General features: G+C 40.7%; 2 protein-coding genes across 3 annotated transcripts; one reads left to right on the top strand and one right to left on the bottom strand.

The window, feature by feature from the left end:
- The first annotated feature begins 628 nt into the window (after positions 1 to 628).
- LOC113134597 (zinc finger and SCAN domain-containing protein 5A) lies at positions 629 to 2,702 on the top strand. The gene is made up of 2 exons (XM_026314050.2): positions 629 to 1,057; positions 1,636 to 2,702. Exons 1-2 carry the CDS (start codon positions 775 to 777, stop codon positions 2,553 to 2,555), a joined length of 1,203 nt encoding a protein of 400 aa, XP_026169835.1. The 5' UTR covers positions 629 to 774; the 3' UTR covers positions 2,556 to 2,702.
- A 111-nt stretch (positions 2,703 to 2,813) lies between these two features.
- nectin4b (nectin cell adhesion molecule 4b) lies at positions 2,814 to 19,756 on the bottom strand. Of its 2 annotated transcripts, XM_026313984.2 has the most exons (11): positions 19,093 to 19,756; positions 15,911 to 16,111; positions 15,639 to 15,806; positions 12,958 to 13,236; positions 10,643 to 10,760; positions 8,216 to 8,367; positions 7,786 to 7,951; positions 7,543 to 7,618; positions 7,228 to 7,287; positions 6,009 to 6,203; positions 2,814 to 5,118 (listed from the first exon to the last, which is right to left on the bottom strand). In XM_026313984.2, exons 1-11 carry the CDS (start codon positions 19,142 to 19,144, stop codon positions 4,834 to 4,836), a joined length of 1,752 nt encoding a protein of 583 aa, XP_026169769.1. In that variant the 5' UTR covers positions 19,145 to 19,756; the 3' UTR covers positions 2,814 to 4,833. The 2 variants fall into 2 exon arrangements, with proteins under 2 accessions (XP_026169769.1, XP_026169770.1); XM_026313985.2 differs by lacking the exon at positions 6,009 to 6,203 and having other exon boundaries at positions 19,093 to 19,755.
- Positions 19,757 to 20,163: the final 407 nt, after the last annotated feature.

The following is a 20,163-nucleotide window of genomic DNA, read 5'->3' as shown; positions in this document are numbered from 1 at the left end:
AAGATACCAGAGAGATCACTTTATCTCCCCCACAGCACCCTCATCTGAAATGGTAGAGTGAGTGGTAGTTGGAAAACAAACAGGCAGGTTTTGCCACCCCTGGTCTGGATCATTAATATTTTTCCTACAAGAGCCTCAGCTTCTACAAGAGCTTCAGCTTCAGCTTGAGCTCATCTTCTATGTGTTGTCATGTAAATAGAGCCTCATCTAGTGGACAAAATAAGGTAGGACAGAAAAAAAACATTACTTTAAACAGTTATAAGAATTAAAATACATACATTCTTCATTAATAATATATAATACAGATTATTGTATTGTATGTATTAAATTGTCATATAAAATATGTCGGCTTGTTTAATTAGACTACAAGTTTCATATTCTTGTCTTTTTAAACTACCTGTAGATATAGACCTATTATTGTTGCATTGCAAGAGTTACAATTGTTGACAAACCAATGTCATATTTCAAATGTGTCACGTCTGCTCTGATTTATAGCCGGTAACCTTAATTGTTCAAATGCTCCTCTAAATATAAAGTGCGTTTTTATTCCGATTTTCATGCAGATAAATTTTGTCCTAACATGCGCACCGTAGATTCTGTCATGTGACCGGGGCTGTTTCCTGTTACTATTCATTACACTTCCATGTTTTTCTCCTCAAACAGCAACTGAAATGAAAACCACAGGAGTGAAGCTGTAACTGTGCGATTTGTTCCCATACACAAAGATCATTTAGCATCTGTTACAGCCAGCAGAGGCGCCGAGCCGGGGCCAACATGACCAGCTGTGTGGCCTTCCAGAGCAAGTTAACCTCGATCATGGAGATGCTCGCTAAAACTGCCGTGGTGGAAATCAGTAAACTGTGGGAGGACGGCTTTGCTCTCATCCAGGCCGAGCTGCGCCGGAGGGAGAACGAAATCGAAGCTCTGAACAGAAAGTTGATGTTGATGGAAAACGAGCGGTTAACGGCCCTGTCTCATGCTCAGACCACAAATCTGTCCTCATCATCTTCCTCCAAGAGAGAGCAGCAGAACAGGCTGCTACCGCCGCCTGGTCCTGGTAAGGATGACCACTGTGGAGACCAAGATGTTTTAAAACCTTTCTTTTCAGTTTGACTACTATTATTGTTTACAATGCACTACAATGAAGTTAAACACATAACTAAGTGTAGAGCATCTGCCAACCATTACAACTTAAATGGAGACTTATTTTGTGTTATTCATTGTCTTTTGATACAGCAGCCTCACCTATGGTTGTCCTTAGGAGGAGATGAAGTGCATTAATAAATATTCATGTGTCATTACAGCTACATAAGTTTATGAATCGTTTATTCAATAATTAGAAACTCTAGCAGCAACTGCAGACTATTTAATCATTTTTTCTGAAAGTAGTAAAAATGCACAGCATAATTTGAGACAGACCAGGGCGACCTCATAAGTCCTGTTTTGTCAGAACATGTTCAGTTTACTGTCACGTGTGGTCTAGGTTAGTAGTTAGTTCGTCATGAATTTGGCTTTACACCTACTTTTGTAAAATACCTGGTGAATCAATCACAAAGCAGGACTGTCTTTAAATGACTTATGAAGAGAACTCTTTGGTTAAATAAAGGTTTAAATGTGCCTGCTGTCTTGTTTCAGGGCCTGTTATAGATTCAGTCCAGACATTATGTTCTGATCCGAGCGCCAGGGAGAAGGTGGACAACTCAGTGAATCACACACCACCACCACCACCACCACCACCACCACCACCTGCTCAGACAGAGGAGAAACAGAGTGAGCAGCTCAAGTCTGACCACTGTGAAAGTGACAGTAGAGATGATGAAGGCTTAATAGTCAAGATAGAAGACGAGGACGATGTCCAGATTGTGGAGCAAGACTCTGATCACCATGTTGAAGAAGGAGCAGGTCATCAGGAGATGGAGGTCACCCACCAACCCACTGAGGTTGTGGAACATCAAGAGGGTCAGCAGTGGGCATCTGTTTTAGTTGGCGACAGTGACACTGCAGACGATTCGGACTGCTTTTTTGAACCGAAGCAGCTGTCACAAAACCTGGACTCAGAAATCTTGCTCATTCAAAATGCCTTGGACATTTTTGATAATTCAGCAGAGATAGCGTACCCTGACAGGTTTACAAGGGATAATGGACAAGGTGCACCAAGTAAATCAAGGGCTCCTGTGAGTTTTAGTCAAGCTCAGCCAAGTCAACCTGCAGAAGCACTAAACCACCCAGAGAGAGGAGTGTCTGTCAGATTCCTCTCAGAGACACAACAAACTAAAAACATGTCAGCTTTTAACCCAGACAACAGGTTCTTTCTCTTAAATGATCTAGAGTTACATAAAACTGTGGAGAGTCGCCGCATTAGGGAGAAATGGTTCATCTGCCCGTTCTGTGGTAAAAGCTTCGATCGCGTCAGCCACCTGGAGATTCACCAGCGAATTCACACAGGAGAGAAACCGTACACATGTGACACGTGTGGCAAGTGTTTTTCTCAGAGGAGTAACCTTCGCACACACCAGCGGACACACAAAGAGGCACTAACCCAAAATGCAGTTTGATTCAGTGAATTTTGTAGAATAACAAAAACTACAAATGTACTTCTTTATTTCATCAACTTCACTTCATGTTTTGATATTACAGAAAATGTAGCTGACTTTTTTTTTTAATTATAACTTTGACATAACTTGGATTGCAGTGTTTCCCCTGGGCTAATCGGTCTGGGAAGTTGGATTGGTGGGTCAACTTTTATTTTTGCACTAAAACGACTTTGTCTTTAAAGCAACACTATGTAGTTTTTTTTTTTTTTTTTTACCTTAAAATGTCTCTAAAATTATCACGTTTTACTCGTAGCCTGATTCTGTCAGCTCAGTCAACAAATTCATGTGTATTGTGCTGCTGCCCACAGGAAGCTTATACAGCGACAGTATTTATGACACTGGTTAGAGACAAATGTGCCTCAACCAAATGGGGGAAACTGAGCAAAAGTTAGATAGTGTTACTTTAACCCTGGTTCTCTCTCACCACTTGTCTCTTCTAATTTGCTCTGTGCGTATGTGAAGCATGGATGAACTACATCGTCGGTTGGGACAGGAAAGTATAGTACTTTTTTTTTTTTTTTTTTTTGAAGTAGTGGGTGTAGGGGAAACACTGGATTATAAGAACTACATTTTTTTGTAGATCCAGCCAGTTGAGATTAATAAAAACATGTAGGGACATTCAGTCCCACTGACATAGATGAATATTGATTTCAAAAGGGCACAAACTGTTCTTTAATAATTTTAATGACTGATGTGATTGCGTGGATCAGAAAGGACTGGAGGTCATCGCAGACCCTTTGGTATTCCTCAGTTGTTTTCTCTGCTACTGTCCATTTTTGATCAATAGAATTTGGATAAGCAGAGAAGCAAAGATCTGCATCTGAATAAACACATACATCTATTTTCTAAAAAATTTCCCATCACTTGATGGAAAGATTTCCCATATAACCACAGTACTTAGAGCATAAGGCTGAACCCACAGTGGATCATCATGTAATTGTACAGAAGTCAGTGCATGATGACCTGCATTGTGTCTTTTCCTGGTAACACTGGAAAAAGGAAAAATTTAGTAAGGGTTGGTCACAGGTGTAGTTCAAAGTAAACTGAGATTTGGTCATTTTTGAGGATGTGAAGGTCAGAACAAGCATAAACCAAGAAATCAATAGTCTGATGGAACAGCTGCATTACTGCAACAGCTTCCAACACAGTGCCCTTAAGAAAAACATCAATTGTCCCATGTTACAAAAAAACGACCGTTTTAAAAATTGCTTATACTGTACTTTTAGCAATAAACATTTAAATATTTACATATCAGTTTATCAAACTTACAGAAAACAGTGAATATAAAACAATTTATCACACATGAGCAAAGAACTGACAGTGCTTTAATACAGGAAGGTCCTTTACAGTTCATCTCCTGTATTTTTCATCCAGTCTGTTCGTTGGACGGTGCACTGACAATTTAATGTAGATCGGTTTCAAATATGGCCATAGAAGTACGTTTCACTTGTTCTATCTATAAACATCCACCAGAAATTTCATGTGTATGTTCAGATCCTCAGAGTAAGAGCTTTTTGACCTTTTTGTTGGTATGATCATGAACATACAGTAACGATATAATACATACATGTATAAATACTTCTCATCCACAGGTGGACCAAAGCTTTACTAAATAAATGAGGCACCCTTACTTTGATCGTATTTATAGCTATTTGGCATTTTTTGATATTAAACAGTTTTCATCAGGAATTCACCAAAATCAATGGATAAGCAAATACAGTAAACGCTGTGTAACAGGAACCTGGATTCATTGCATATTCAAGGGGTGAAGGAGATTTCATATAAATGCCAGTGTTGTTCGTGAAAGGTAAAACTTACCAGCCACTTGATCCTCCATTAGTGGATCTTAATTAGACATGAAAAAAACTGAATTGTGTGGCACCCTAGTGGTCATAAACCATAAACCACAGCGTCCCTGGCTCATGTTTGGCTGAAGACATTTGCTGCACGTCCCTCACCGTCACTCTCCACACATTTTCTGTGACTTCTCCCCTGATGGCTATCAATTAAAGGCATGAATGACCAAAACATTTTAAACTCCCAATTATTATAGGATTGAAATAAAAGATCAAATTCTCCCAAACCATAGTCAAAGAAATCTCTACTTAACAGTTAAGGCAAATGATCCATCGCTGTCAAAAAAACGAAAAAGAAAAACAATTCTGAATCCAGTTACAAAGATCACTGTCTGTGCAGGACTGCAGACAGTTTCTCTCCTCACATGGTGAGAGCCTGCAGACTAGATTATCTGTGGACTGGCTTGTAGTAGGGTGGCATTGGAGTGTGGCCTGGGCCTGAGGATCCCATTACTGTAGTAGAAGTGATTTTGGAGTGCCTTTGAGAGCTGGTAGGAGCTGCTGGCCTCATCATCCTCGTGTCCTTCTTCTGGTGATCGGGGGGGAGCCCAGTCCTCAACATGCGGAGAGTCTCCTTCACTAAAATGGCCCACGTCCGGCTCCCTGGGTCCAACACCATCATCCTGCTGGGCCTTCAGGGGCACCAGAGAAGAAGGAAGTCCTGAGTCCTGGAAAGCACAGCAAGAAATCAGACTTTTCTGATCTTCTGAACAAAATCAAATTGTTCTGGACTGGATGTAGGTAAAGGGAATTATTTGACCTCTAAACATTTATACAAGGTATTATTATTTATATAGAACAGGCACAGAAGAGTATTAGAATGACAAGCAAAACAATACAAACTAATACTAAACTAAATAAAGTACTTGAAATATTTAAACAAAATTAAAATTCTTATTTGGACTAAAATATGTCATGGATGAATAATAACTCTCCCAGCTTTGTATAAACCTTTAACCTGGGAGATGCTGTGTGTGTGCTTCTGTTTAGTGGAAAGGGAAAATCAACATTTAGAGGCTAAAAACTGAAATAAATACATAATAAAAAATACAGTAGTGTTACACCCTATATACATATGCCGCCCTGCTGGCCATGCTGAGAATGACTCACACAGGGTTTTAGGTTGGTTGGAAATACATTGCACCTAAAAATCAAAGAGAAAACTTAAAAGTTCCTAGACACCAGGGCTGCAGAACACAGCCCTGGTGCGTAAAGATTTCCTGTATAAAAAGTGACTTAATTAAATGAGTAAATGAGTCAGAACCACATCAGGATGTAATAAATTCACCAGAGTTGCTCAACAGTGTAACAAAGTTAGTAAAAAAAAAAATTAACTGTAAAGCCAAACCACATGTTTCCAGTCCTCGGAATAGTTTGTTTAGTTTGTACATAAAGTTAGAGACGTATTTCCAATTCCTGTTTGTTGACCTCTTTTGTCTGTCGTTTCCATGACATGTCTGACATGCACACGTGAGAGTAAATGAAACATAATACCACATGGCACATTACACCGAAACTAAAGCCGTTTCAGCCTAATCTCTCAGACGCTGACACATACCAGTGACATGTTGCTGCTTTTTACGTACGACTCCACCCTCCTCCTGCGCTCCTCCTTCTCCTCCATCTCTGCTCCTCTGAAGCTTTCCCTGCCATCATGCCAGACGACAGGACGTCCCAGTTCGTCCACCTCCACCCCCCCAGTCCCCCACTTGCCACCCAGAGTGGACTGACTGCCTTTGTAAATGGGTTGTTCCTGCAGGCAGGGAAGTGGCCCAAACACTTACAAGACTGATAGAAACCATTGATTGTCTAAAATGACTCTTCTAAACAACAACACTGCAAACTGAGAAACTATAATACTTTTGGTATCAGCCATTTTCTTTTAGTAATGACAACATTCAACGTGTTTGTTAGTGTCTGGATGGGAAAACCTCTGAGGAAGAATTGAGACTTGTTGGGACCTGACGTCTGCATTTAAACCCAAGACTAGAAACATTTTTCTTTTGTTTAAGGTTTAAACCCTGATGTGATTAACTAAAATCCTCCAAATCCACACTTGAATGCTCTTGAAATGGAATTTAAATTATCTCATCGTACATTCTGTTATATCACTAGACCCTGGTTAATATTCCCTTAAATATCAGTAAACATATAATATGGACAGAACTACAATGACTGTAGCATGACCACTTCCCCTCAGGGATATTTCTGTGTTCTGACTATCTATTATTAAATATGCAGAGATCAGCTACAACATTATGACCAGCTGCCTAATACTGTGTACACAGGAGTTAGTGTCATAGTTAAACTGTCAGGAAGAGCACACATCTGCCTGAGCACACATCTGCCTGAGCAGATCACACATCTGCCTGAGCACACATCTGTCTGCCATTCAGTGAAAAACAGATGGAAAAAGAGTGAAAACTGATCGTGAGGATGAGTTAGATCAGTTTTTAGACAAATTCAATGGCCTCCCCACTATAGCTGTGATATGAAGAGAAACATTTAGCAACTATAGTGCTCAATAGCTGCTGAGTGTTTCTCTTCACAGAGACCAATGTACAGTATTTCTCTTTTTCAGCCATTTTAACAAAGGTTCAAACAAAATGAATCTTTGTTAAAATATGAATGAAACTTAAAAGCTTAATCTACAGCAGGCTGATGTCGTTCTCAATGAGCCTTGGGCGCCCATGACCCTGTCACCACTTCACTGAGTGTTCCCCTGCTGCCTGATATATCAATCATCAATGACTAAAACTTTCCAGTGAGAAACTTACCAGAGACATTTCGCTGTTTTTCATTCTGCTGTCGACTCTGAGCAGGGCATAGTCTTCAGCCTGGACACAGAGAAACTGAAATCAAGGCACTGACCACTGACACAGAAGAACAGAAAAATAACCAGCCAGATGAGATATTAATTATACTGTGTGTATATGTATGTATGTGTGTGTGTGTGTGTAAACAGTAGATACTGTTCATTTGAAAATGCAGCTTGTAATCATCAGCGCCACCACAGACAGGTGTGTCGGCCTGATTTCTCTCACCCCTGCAGGTTATTGTTTGTTGTAGTGTGTGTGTGTGCATGTGTGTACCTGCACTCTGGGGTCTGTGCTGACAGAGTTCAGTCTCCTGAAGGAGTTTTGTCTGGAGAGGTTGTTAATCTCCTGCCTGCAAAAACAGCACATTTGAAGGATTTGAGGACATTTCATTTCAGAAGATAGGTCACTGAATGTAAACAAAAACATTTAAGTTTTAATCACAGTTATGAAAAAAAAGTTTTTTGCAATTTTCCAGTTCAGAGCTTTTGTTAAAAAAAAAACAATGTGTCGGCTCACGTTTTTTCACTGAGCTCAATTTCAAGTTTTTTGTTCCTGTGCCGATGGTAGCGGTTGACCAACAGAACGGCAATGACCAGGATGATGACCAAAGCTCCAGCTGAAGCACCAATAATGATCAGCAACAGGTTATCATCTGGGGAGCCGCCCTTGCGCTGAGATTTTTCTAAAAGAACCGACAGGAAGACAAAACATTAGCGACATGTTGCAGCTATTTTGATCCTGATTGGAGTTTAAAAACGTCCATTCTTTCCCCCATTTATCACAAGGGGGCAGCAAATTTACACAATTACTCCCAGTCAAAAGGAGAATTTCCTCAATATTTCTTTTTATTTCAAACCAAGTATGCATCTTCTCATTTCCTCCTAAAATATCAACAAAACACATCCTGTGCGACCAACATCCTGTGCTGTCTTACCCTTTGACTCACCTGCTACTGTAAGCACGTACTCTGTTTTTCCAACACCCACATTGTTCTTGACCACACACCCATAAACCCCACTGTCATTCAACCGGATGGACCGCCCAAAAGCAAGTTTCCCTCCAATCACAGACACCCCATCTGGCAACGCTCCACCTCTCCTGTGGATAATCAGAGGAAATGTCTCTATTAGAGACGTGTCAGACAGATAAAGTGGGAAACATTCAGCTTGTGGCTTTTATCAGGGTCACTGACATTCTCGTGATTCTGATGAAGGGCACAAGTCGAAATGCACTGCATTCTAAATAAAGGTGCTCTTCACAAAGCAAGCGCTGAGGGAGTTTTCTTGTCCTAGATTTATTTCTAAGTCAAATATAGCACACGGAAACCTGTGACTCATTGTGGTAACTAACAGTAATTAATGAAGTGCAAAGCTGCATTCCAGCTTGTGTTTGAGAGCAGGAAACACACAGGTATCTAATGGCATCTTGTAAGCAATAGCATCATATGCAACAACTGGTTTGCACTGAGGAAGTGATTCAGTTAAATAAACATTACACAGGATCAGGTTCACCACAGAGTATAACTAGCAATTTGCATGCACCTGAACCTAAACCTGCTGGGCTTACAACAGACACCCATTAATCTGAATAGACCAAATAAATACTAGGTTTGGGGGACTTGGAGTCCAGTCCCACACTGTGCAGCTGAAGACACAGCAGGCCACATAATGGAGAGCCAGTTTCTGATCAGGTCCACTGAGAGGGGTCATGTTGCCCCTGGTTTCACTGTTCTGCAAAAGCAATGTAAGTGCTGTTTTATACTCCACAGTGAAGCCAGCTCACATTTCTTTTCTCCAAACCCCACCTAGCTTCTCTTTATAACAGACTCACAGGTGGAGATTGCATCTGACACAGAGTCGATGGTTGGAAAAGATAAGGTGCATAATCCGCTGGTAGCAGCCAGGATTACAATCACACTGAATCCCTATGTGTAAAATATCAATAAGGAATAGTCTGGTATTTTGTGAAATATACTTATTCCATTTTTGCTGAGATTTAGATGATGAGACTGATAAAACACTCCCATCCATCTGTAGATAAGAAGCTGGAGCCAGCAGCTGGTTAGTTTATCTTAGCAAAACACTGGATACAGGTCAAAAAAAGCAGGTAGGAGATGTTTTCACATGAGGGAGGGTGAAAAAAAACATCACCAACCAGCACCTCTACAGTTCACTAAGAAAAATATAAAAAAATATATAGTTTTATTGTATTGGAGCTTACATATAAGCCCTTGTTAAATTTCTTTTATACTTTGATGTTTGAATGAACAAAGGAAACAAGATATAAAATGTTAATTAGTGATTTTTTTTATAGATGCTGGTATGGGGATTTTGGTCAGACCAGCTTTCAGCTTTCACACTAAGATAACAGGCTGTAGCTCGGACACACAGTGTTATCGACCTGCTCATATAACTCTCAGTAAGAAGGAAAATAAGGGGGTTTCTCATAAGGTCTCACAACAGTTGCTTTAATGGATGCAATGTGCCCTTTAAGAAGGTTTAAAGATGAATATTTGTTGCCTTTTATGATGAGAGAACAGATATTCATTCTCCAATTTTTACATTCTTCTATTCAAATGAAAGAACTGAGATGTATTATGTTTATCTGTGAGCTTTAGAGATGCTGGTTGATGGATTTTTTTCACCTTAGGACAGAGCCCCACTCCAGCCACAAACCTCCAGTTTCTCATCTTTATGCTAAACCAGCTTCATCCTTATCATACAGACATGACAGCAGTATCAAGCCTCTGATTCTCAGCTTGAAAGTGAAGCAGTGCTGCTGGTATTGGGTCTGAACGTGTGTTTGTAGTGATGGATGCATCAAAGGGACTGTAAGGCTGAAAAGGTTTAATCCAGAATGAGCTTAATATTTCAAGATTGCCTCATGGCTAAAATATTTTGCACTCAGCACACATTTGATCACTGTGTGCACAGTTGTAGCTGTAATAGCTGGTACGCTGTCTCTAATTAAAGTACAGACCCTATGTTTTACCAGGCATTAGAGTGATATTTAAGCCTGGCACTGTGATTAAATGCTTAGCATATGTCTCCTGCTCTTCCTTGTATTGCTCACTCCCTCCCTCGTGTGAAAATATTTCTTACTTCAAGTTGTGCAAAATGACACCATCGCTTTTATTCCACTATGAATTGAGATTCAAGCACGTTTCTTTGTGGCTTGCGTTGTGTAGTCTGTGTGTATGCATGTTACCAGTGTATGTTTTCAGCCACATTCCAGTGCCTTGTAAAGAGCAATTCTGCAGCACAGATAATATTACAGTGGGCTGAATTAATGTATATTTGTCAGAGCCTTGCTGGCAGGCAGACAGAGCTAAACTGTAGATGTGCATGTGCAGCAGACGGGCTGATGACGGTACCATGTCCAGGTGACGTTCTGAGGTTTGGGGTATCCTCCAATGTCACAGACCAGCTCAGCCTTCTCCAAGCCCACATACCAGTCACTGGGAACAGCAGAGATGGTTGCGTCTGGGGGGTCTGACACAGAAACACAGATATAGTTGTTCAGCAGCACAAAATATTTACCCATATTGCATGGTGAAGAGAAAACCTTCATTTTAGATCAGCAGAGATGGATATTTGTTCACACGCAGCACATGAAGCCGGTTGTCGCCCTCAGTTTTAAAACTGTTATTTCAGTACTACTTTACATTCATAGTTATGAATCTGCAGGGGTGGGCCAAACTATTTTACAAGACACAAGTCTCGACTCAAATTACCAAACTAAATATATTTTTACAATTGAGAGTTAGTGTAGTTAAATGTGTACTTACCTCCTAATATTCTCTAACCATGTGAAAACAGGGAGGATTTTTATGGTGTAGCATATTACTCCAGCAACAAAGATCAAGTTGCATGTAGTTTCTGAGCTGACTGCATGTTGCAGACTGTTTATATCTCAGTGTGAATCTGTGCGCTGGTTTGTACTGACAAATGTATCTTTCTCTCTGAATTTCAAAATGTTTCCAGCTGCTATCTGACTGACTCACAGGACTGGTCTTGGCATTGTCAGGACAGTGAAATGTTACTTTGCCGCATACTTTCTCTAACACACATTTTAGTCTTTGGATTTGTGAAAGACCTCAAAGGACTTTGTCACATCTACATTCAACACATTCATGACTCAGGTCTAACTCATTTGACACAAATCTACACCTACAATCCAGTGTACTAGACAAAGATGAATTGTTCAGCACTGAAAGAGCTAAAGTTTAGGTGACTTCTCCCAATGGCACCAACAATAATAAGGGAGGATAAAGTAGTAATCATACACTTTCTCAGCAAGGGATCCAGCCTGCCAATACTGTGTAATGTTTAGCCTGCTCTCACCCGTTTATTCACACAGACACAAGGTTATGTTGTACAAATATCTCTTGCTGGGAAACTAGAATGAAAAAAATCTCATTAGAGCCAAGATAAAAAACAAATAGCCCATTGTACATACTGATTAAAGGCAGGTTTTGATTATGCCAGTGCACAGGTAAAACTGATTGACTAGAGGTAGTACTAGAGTGAGTAAAAATACAAATAAATTGTAAATGGTGGTAGAACTACTCCAGGAAGGTCAAAGAAAAACAAAAAATACAAACAGTAACAGTAAACTGCATGTACTGCTGTCAGTTAACATGCAGTATCAGTTTGCAGCACAGGAATGTTGTCTAGCTATAACCAAGTCAACTGGGACAATTTAGCCTGTTTGGCCGTTCAAGAACAAAGCAGTGAGATAAACCTGCAAACTACTAACAAAGCCATGAAGGCCACACTTTGACCTAACCTGACCCTATGTTATTGCTGATATTTTTACACCATTGCAGGAAAAACACCTTGTGGCTAATAATAATAGCTGCATGCCCTGTACGTGCCAACTCAGTAGCGTGACATCCGCATTGACACACCTAAATCAAACAGTCAGTGAGGTTAAATGTGCTTTTCCTGCTATGAAAGCCAAAAACTGTTCTGGTAGCATTCAGTGCTAAGTAGAAATTAAACTTAGCACTTCAAACCACACATGAGAAGATAACTGGACATTGATAAAAAAGCCAAACATGGAGCAAATGTGAATCAATGTAGTTTTTTAAATGCTCATTTTTAATCTAACTTGTGATTGTAGCCTGGTAGAGGCTTTTTGAGACTCTCTGACAAAATGTTTTACATTCAGGTGTCCTACCTGAGTTTTTTGTAGCATTTTCCCCATTTATTAATTTTACTTATTTCTATTTATGTTGGATTATTTCTTCTATGTCTGCAAGTTGTTCCACAGTCTCATACTGCATACAAACCTGGGAAGTTTTTGAGCGTTTAGTATTTTCACATATTTCAGACTAGAACAATCAGTTGCTACAGTGGGTCAGTAAAGCAGCTAATCACAAATGGAAATAAAAACGATTCAATCAAACAATAGATGTGGAACAATATCTTATCTTTGGTGTTTTACTTTCTGTTTTGTCAAAATGAGACATTCCAGAGTTACAGTTCAACTGAAGTGCATGTACTGCATATTTGATGTTAGTACAAAATGTACTAGTATACTGAGTTCTCATTTCAGATGTGTAGCATGTATTTGCTATCTGGTACATAATAATTTATCCATCTCTACATATAAGAAAATATATATTATTTAACAAACCAGTCACACAGCTGCTTCATCATCATCATCATCACCAGCTGTACTCACACTGAACCACCAGGCTGTTTGAGATCCTGCGTGGCTGCTCCAGACCAGGATGCCACACTAAACAGTCCAGCTTTTTCCCGTTCATGCCGCGCAGGGGGTGCAGGGAGTAGTAGCTGGACACGGACCCACCCTCGCTGGTGCGGTTCTGGAACTGGCCGGGCAGGTCTGTGTCCCAGGAGAGTCGTGGAATTGGGCGACCCACAGCTCGGCAGGTGGCAGCCACGCGGAACGACTGGCCCTCCACCAGGGTTACGGGGTCCAGGGAGGAGATGGGCAAAACTAACCAAAGAAGGGGAACAAAGTTTAGGATTTCGGGACTTTTCACTATTCATGTCATATATGCTCTACTTTTTAAAAAAGCAATAATAATAGTGTTTAAAATCATTTTCTAAAGACTTGGTGTAATGCTTTTTCCCTATAATTAAAGGCAGTTACTCCACTGAGATTATATTAATGCTTTCCAAAGCCTCCTGAAAGCTAATTTGTCTTTACCTGAAATTATCTTAAAGTGACTGTAATTAGATCGATTAAAACCAGGATTTCATTTGTTTTGTTCATTTGAATAGACACTGATACTGACAAGTGGGAGCAACAAGGTCCTCAAGATGCTGTAGCCAAAAGCCTCAGCAAGACCTTAAACCTCGTGAAACAGAGAGAAGACATAATGAAGAAAACAAGGCCCCACCTGGAAGAACATGTGGCTCAGAGTGAATAAACAGTGAAACTCCAGACATGCAAATGAACCGTGAAAGGAATTTCTCATAATTTACAGAAGCATGATATGGAACTGATACATTTCTTAGTAACTACACCACCTTGATTGCACAAGTGCACAAATGTCACCTGTGGTATTTTCACATTAATACATTTTCTTGTTGATACTCCGTCACCAACTGGTTTGACGCGACTGTGATTCACACATGGGTCATGAAAGCTCTCCTGCTGTAAACAAAGTGCCTGGTAAGGCTCTCTGCTGCTGTTTGGATTATTAACGCAGAACGCAAAACAGGTAGTTAGCATTAGCAACAATAACTGTTATGGATTAACAGACAAAGAAAAGGGCACCACCTGTGGTAACTCACACTTAATGAACAGAAACCCCAAAAATACATGACATCATGGTGTCACGCACAGGGTTTGACTGACCGGTGAGGAACTACACTGCTGAGAAAACCTGCTGTAACCCCACATTTAAGAATCGCTAATCTTTTCGCATGGGAAACGAGACTGACTCACAGCCCCTATTCTGTTTAAATCCCAAATAAATCTGTGAACTGGCCAAAAGAAGATTGTGGATAACAGATCTCCTCTTATGTATGACTGATTTTAAACTCGTCTGTAGAGAAGAATGCGAGACAAATCTAAATCCAGATTACTGGTTTGAATCACTTTTTTAAAGCCCTAATTTTGTCCCCAAAACATCTACAGTCTGAGCTGATTTACCTGCTGAGATCTCTCTAAAAATCTGCCCATAACTAGAAAAGACGCTCATCCATCACCTCAAATTAAAATGAATAAAATTACCACTCACCCTGTTTAAACGGATACAACAATAGAGTTAATGTAATGATCAAAGTCTAATTAAGTACTGGATAGGTGAGGTCCATTCCTGCACAGGTTAGCAGATTTACAGTTTTTAATAACATATGAACTATAGGTGTACGTATATGTAGCTTATGGATTACTCTGTATGTAGATTTCAAGAGTTTATATTTGAATGTTTATCACTGACAAAGTTGGGGGAATTCAGAGCTGGAGGTTGTCAGTTGCTCGTCTGTATTTTTCTGTTGGTGCGTCTGATATGTGGCGTGTTGGAACAGGTTTATGACTGAGCTGTCACTGCTGAAGGCTGCCAGCAAAGTGAGAAAGTCATTTAGAAGCGATAACATCGCTTCAGGAGGATCTATTCAAAAACCAGCATTCCCACAGCCATTAATGACAGCTGCACTGGATTTGCACTTTACACTGGTCCTGTGACAGTGTCTGCTCTGCAACAACACTTTATTTTTAGAGTTCATTGTTTTTCTTTTTTGTCAAGCAGAAAGAAACGTAAATGTGTGCTCAAGTTTGTCTTGTAAACACGCAAATGCTCATCCAAATGCATTGTGTGTATTGTGGTCTAAGAAAGGAGCTGAACGCATTAAACAGCATTACTTTTTACCTTTTTACTCATTTAACTGTTTCTGTTGCACACCCTGAGGTTCCTCCATGTTAAAGGAGTTTAATGTCAAAAGGCATAAATATAAAATATTATGGTTCAAACCAGTTCATCTTACACAAGATGAACTCCCCATTGACTCCCCTGGACTTTGCTTTTCCATCAAATCAGCTTACAGATGTTTTGACTGCAAAGCTACTATCTAACTGATATCAAAACACCACCACGAAAAATACAAACTGATTTTTTTATATATAATTTCCTTGCATTCTTCTATTTTCACTTGGTATCAAGCAGCTATAAGGAGCAATGTTAAAAAAGAAGGTGTTAGGAAAATGCATTCAGGTTTTGGTTTTCACCCTCTACTGTTTGTGGCCACGTTGGCAAACCTGCTGGATTCCTCTGGCTGACAGCTCTTCTTCTCTGAAGATGATTATGGTTTAAACATCATTCCAGCAGCTCTGACAGGATTAGAAAGATGTGGGAGAGAAGAGAGGATGAGGAGGAGGAGGACGAGCCTTACGCCAAACAGTGAGTGTGATGTGCCTCTCAAAGTTTCCGTTCGGGAAGGTGGAGATGTGGCAGGTGTAGCTGCCCTCGTCCGACTCCTCTGTGCTGGGGATGAGCAGAGCGGAGTTCTCCGTGGGGCTGCTGCTCTCGAACCTCACCCGGCCAGAGTAACGCCCAAACTCTAACACCGAAAACAAAGTGAGTGAGTCTCAAACAGGCAGAAAATCTACATTTTGCCAAAACTCTGTTTCTTCTTCTGCCCTTTGTGAAATCTCTGTAGTCTACCTGTGTGTCCATCCATGAAGTGTGCGGTGATGATCTGGTCCTTGCTGCCATCTGGGAGCTCCTTGTACCAGGTGACCTGCACCACCTTCTGACCATCCTCCACCTTGTAGTGACAGGGCAGCCTGGTCTGACTCTCTGCCAGAGACCGCAGTGAGGTGTCGGGCTGAGGAGGCTCCACAAAGTCCGCCTGCACCCAGCCCACTGAGGGGGACAGAAAGACAGAGGATTTCACTATCCACAGCTCAGAGATTTAATGTTGGCAGAGGCCTGTGGAGAGCGCTGTGAAGTGCTCCATCTATTAGGCTGTTAACCCAAACGAAAAGAAAAAGAATCACATAAACACATAATAACATGCGCCACATTCTCGTACTCTTTGGTCTGTGTTCATTTGAAAATGTATAGAGTTAAAAAGTGTCAATCTGATTTTAATCTTTTGTTAAGACAGAAAATGAACTGATTCTTCGTTTCAGTCAGTCAGTTATCAAACAGCAGACTGAGAATGAAAAGACCAAGGCAAATAACTGAACTATATGGTAGGAGTCGTCCTGTGGGGACTCTGGGTGTCTGTATCTAATGTTATCCACTCAATAACAGATGTTTCAGCCTGGACTGACTGATTAATGACTTCCCACCAAACAGCTGCTGGTTCTGGCTTTGTACATATGAACATGAATGAATATGAATTCTGTTTGTCCAACATCGTTTCTAGACAGACAAACGTGAACATGGAAATCCTAAAACTACTTTCCTTCTTCACAAATTACATTTATTCATTGAGGAACGGTCCACCTAGCAATCCCATAATGCACTGGGGCAATATGGGGGTTATGCCGTCATCAGAGCTGCTGTGTTGCAGTGCAGAGTTTTGACAAAGTGCTGGTGCTGTTTTCGGGGCATTTTTTCACCTGTGTTTGACATTTTGTGTAATTTGACATTGTTTCTTTGACTAATTGATGCTATTGTCCTTGTCCTGACTTTTTTTTTTTAAAGGTTATGAAAATATTTCTAATTTGAATATTTGACTTTTAATTTGCCTCCCCAGCTCCTTTGAGCTTCTTTGGCTTTTTATTAGTTTTACTATGAGAAACTGAGTCTGGTCTTTTATCAGTAATTGGTAATAAATGAATTGATTTTAAGTTTTATTTTGTGTGTTGTACTGTTCTTCTTTTTGGTGAATATTTAGTCAAATCAGCCAGGTGCTTGAGCTTTGTGTTCTGCTCCGATTACCTCTTACACCTTGACATATTGCAGTGTGCATCAGAAACATATTGACACAGCACTGATGGTCGATGGAACTTTTTCTTTTACACAAACAGGAAGAAAATTCTACTTAGACTCATATTAGTGTTGAAATAACCTTGAATCAGTGCAGACTAATGACTGACTGTACTTTTGTCACACCTGATTAAGATTCTGCATCAAACCGTGGGACACTGACAAAATGTGAGTAAAACGAGTGTGAGAAAGAAACACGTCAGTGCTGCAAACAGGAAAAACCAAACAGCTGCCCTTTGACCTTGGGGCCAAACATGGCTTCTTTCCTTTTTTCCTGTAGTTACTGATTCATGAGCTAAATGAATGATTACAAAATAGCTGATATGAGACATGAACCTCCCACAGATAAAATCTCTCATACAGTCGATCCAAGGACACACAGAACAGAGAAGAGGGGAAATGGGTCCCTTCACACACATACAGAAAGTTTACATTTGGTCAACAAGCTGCTCTGTGATTGACCTCATTTTGGAGTAGAAGGAAAAAGAATCAGTGATTAATCTTATCAACTTTGATCATTCGTGGCAATAAAGGGAGGCAGACAGATGAAGATTAACAAAGAGAAATTAGCACAGAAGGTGAGAGCTTGAGCGCAGAGATAGAAAAGTAATTGAAAGAAAGGTGAACACTGTTTGACAAACATGCGCTCAACTTGAACGTCACAAGGCTGCAAATCAGGCTTTTCCTGTTTTTTTTCCTGAGGACGGCAGGAGCGTCATCACACCTGTGGCTGCAGGTAAAAATAATAATGTAGTATATTCATTTGCGCTTTTAATTGGAGCTACACAGTGTTGTGGTACTGCTACTGTTCAAACTCCACTAAAGAAGGAAACAAAAGCAGCAAAGCATCAACAGAATTAGTCACAAAAACAGGAAGGCACAGGTTGGGCAAGAGGTTCTGATTCATAGGGAGAATGTGCCTGGGCCACATTCTGTAACGCTGCACCTTCATCCACACCTACAGGGACACATTAACTACCTGGCATATGTGGACACATAAACGCTAAAACACATGTGATGGTTAAATCCCATCCATCCACTGGAACCTTTGTGTGGTCCAGCACGCCTACTGCTGGTGTTCAAGTCCATCCCAAAGGTGCTGGATGGAGTCAGGAGTCTGCAAAGACCAGTCACACCAAACTGGGATAAGACATTTCTCTACAGCCCTGGTTTTGTGCACAGGTGTTGATGTTTATTGTTGAAAAAAGAAAAGGGCCTTCTCCAGACTGTTACCACAAAGGTGGAGGCACATTAGTGCCTAAAACAATGGTTCCGGACCTTTTCTTGGCATGTAGCCTACTGTAGTCCACATAAAAGTATGTCTGCATGCAACTGCCTGTCGCAGGTTGTATATGAATATATGACACCACCAGTTCAGCCACTTTCATTGTCTCTTGTTGTCTTTGACTGGAACACACTGAGGCCTGGAGAGGTCAAATTATCCAGTAATTTAAAATACAAAAACACCTCATGACCCTTTAAATTTATATGACGATCCCTTTGGGGAAGTCTTGACCCCCAGGTTGGGAAACCCTGCTGTAAAACACAGTATTCACTGCTGCAGCCTTCATGTTTCACTTGACTTTAACTAAGAGGCCTAGACTAGAAAGCACAGCACCTGCCACACAATCAGATGGAAATGAAAGCCTGAGATCAGTAGTCTCCACATTTTGTTGAGCATAAACTGTAACTCCTGTGAATAATCTGCAGCCAGTGCACACAAACCAGGAGTGTATAGACACCACATACATTAAAATGTGAGTGGACAAATTACACATGTACTGGACTATAGCCTCTAAAGGAGCGTACAGAAATACTGTTATTCTAACGTTCAGTATAACAACATAAGGTGACAGTTTATTCCTCTTTACAGACACTTGTCAATTGTCCTGTAACAGAAAACTCACCCAGTAGAAACAGCAGCGCCAGACATTTTGCCTTTTGCTGGGCCAACTCCATCTCCAGTCCAGAAACAAAAAGTCTGTGTTACTTCACGTCGTTAAGATGTCATGTCGATATGTGCATTATCGAGATCTGCACTGAGATCAGACAGGAAACTCCCTCCAAGAAGCGGCGCAGTGTCCACAGCAGGCTGGCAGGTGCAACAGGTGTTTTCTTCCTCTGGTCACATAGGACGTTCAAAAGAGAAAAATCCTCCCGGGTCCGATCACAACATGCTGCTCAGACCGAGCTGTAAACTTCATTCACGGTGCAGGGAGGAGCCGTGTGCAGCAGCAGGACAGTCCCACGGAAAACCAACGCAAACAGACCAAAGAAAACACTGAAGTTACACAGAAACGAAAAATGAAGCGTGTCTTATCCAAACAGAAACCGTTTGTCACGCACAGGTAGCAGCGCGGGGCGCTACACCTGTGCCATGGCCACGCCCATTCACTGACTAGACACGCCCACACTGTGCTACATTTAAGTGGCGCTGAATAAAATCAGACGTGTGTGTACATGTCTATCCTGCAGATACAATGAATGAATATATTTAATTACAGTCAACACAATTAGTTCATGTTACCAGTGACGGTTAATCGGTTCACTTCACAGTACAGACAGACAGACAGAAGAAAATGACAGGACAAGACAAGACAATGACACTACATTAAGACAAACACCTACAGAGGCTTGAAGAGTTTGACTATGTGACTCCGTATATACATATGTAGGCCTTACAAATGTTTGTAAGGTACTACAACATTGTACAACACATGACAATAATGATTCTCAAATTGACAACTTGAATTTACCTGACGGACCCGAATGCAGCATGAAGCCTGTGTAATCAATATGAGCTCAGTTTTTCAAAATGAAAAGTTTGATAAAAGATGCTCTCAGTTGTTTCAGCTGTCTCCCTGCTCACTTGCTATAGGCCCCACAGTAACAGAAACCTGCAGCACAGGTTTCCACGTCTCCAAAGTGTAAACATCCCTGCTGCTCTCTGTTTCAGTTTAATGCTTCAGTTCATTGTG

This window comes from Mastacembelus armatus, chromosome 17 (genome assembly GCF_900324485.2).
Source record: "Mastacembelus armatus chromosome 17, fMasArm1.2, whole genome shotgun sequence".
In the NCBI taxonomy this organism is placed as follows: Eukaryota; Metazoa; Chordata; class Actinopteri; order Synbranchiformes; family Mastacembelidae; genus Mastacembelus; species Mastacembelus armatus.
The sequence above is the reverse complement of the archived record's forward strand: the minus strand, read 5'-3'. Positions and strand labels throughout refer to the sequence as shown.

What these genes read in the sequence shown, in the direction of transcription:
- LOC113134597 (XM_026314050.2), top strand. Translation starts at nt 775, where the DNA reads ATGACCAGCTGTGTGGCCTTCCAGAGCAAGTTAACCTCGATCATGGAG. An exon ending in GCTACCGCCGCCTGGTCCTG is followed by an intron (nt 1,058 to 1,635) that starts GTAAGGATGACC and finishes GTCTTGTTTCAG; the next exon opens with GGCCTGTTATAGATTCAGTC.
- nectin4b (XM_026313984.2), bottom strand. Translation starts at nt 19,144, where the DNA reads ATGGAGTTGGCCCAGCAAAAGGCAAAATGTCTGGCGCTGCTGTTTCTA. An exon ending in CTTCATGGATGGACACACAG is followed by an intron (nt 15,807 to 15,910) that starts GTAGACTACAGA and finishes TTTCGGTGTTAG; the next exon opens with AGTTTGGGCGTTACTCTGGC. An exon ending in AAAACAGCGAAATGTCTCTG is followed by an intron (nt 6,204 to 7,227) that starts GTAAGTTTCTCA and finishes CCCTGCCTGCAG; the next exon opens with GAACAACCCATTTACAAAGG.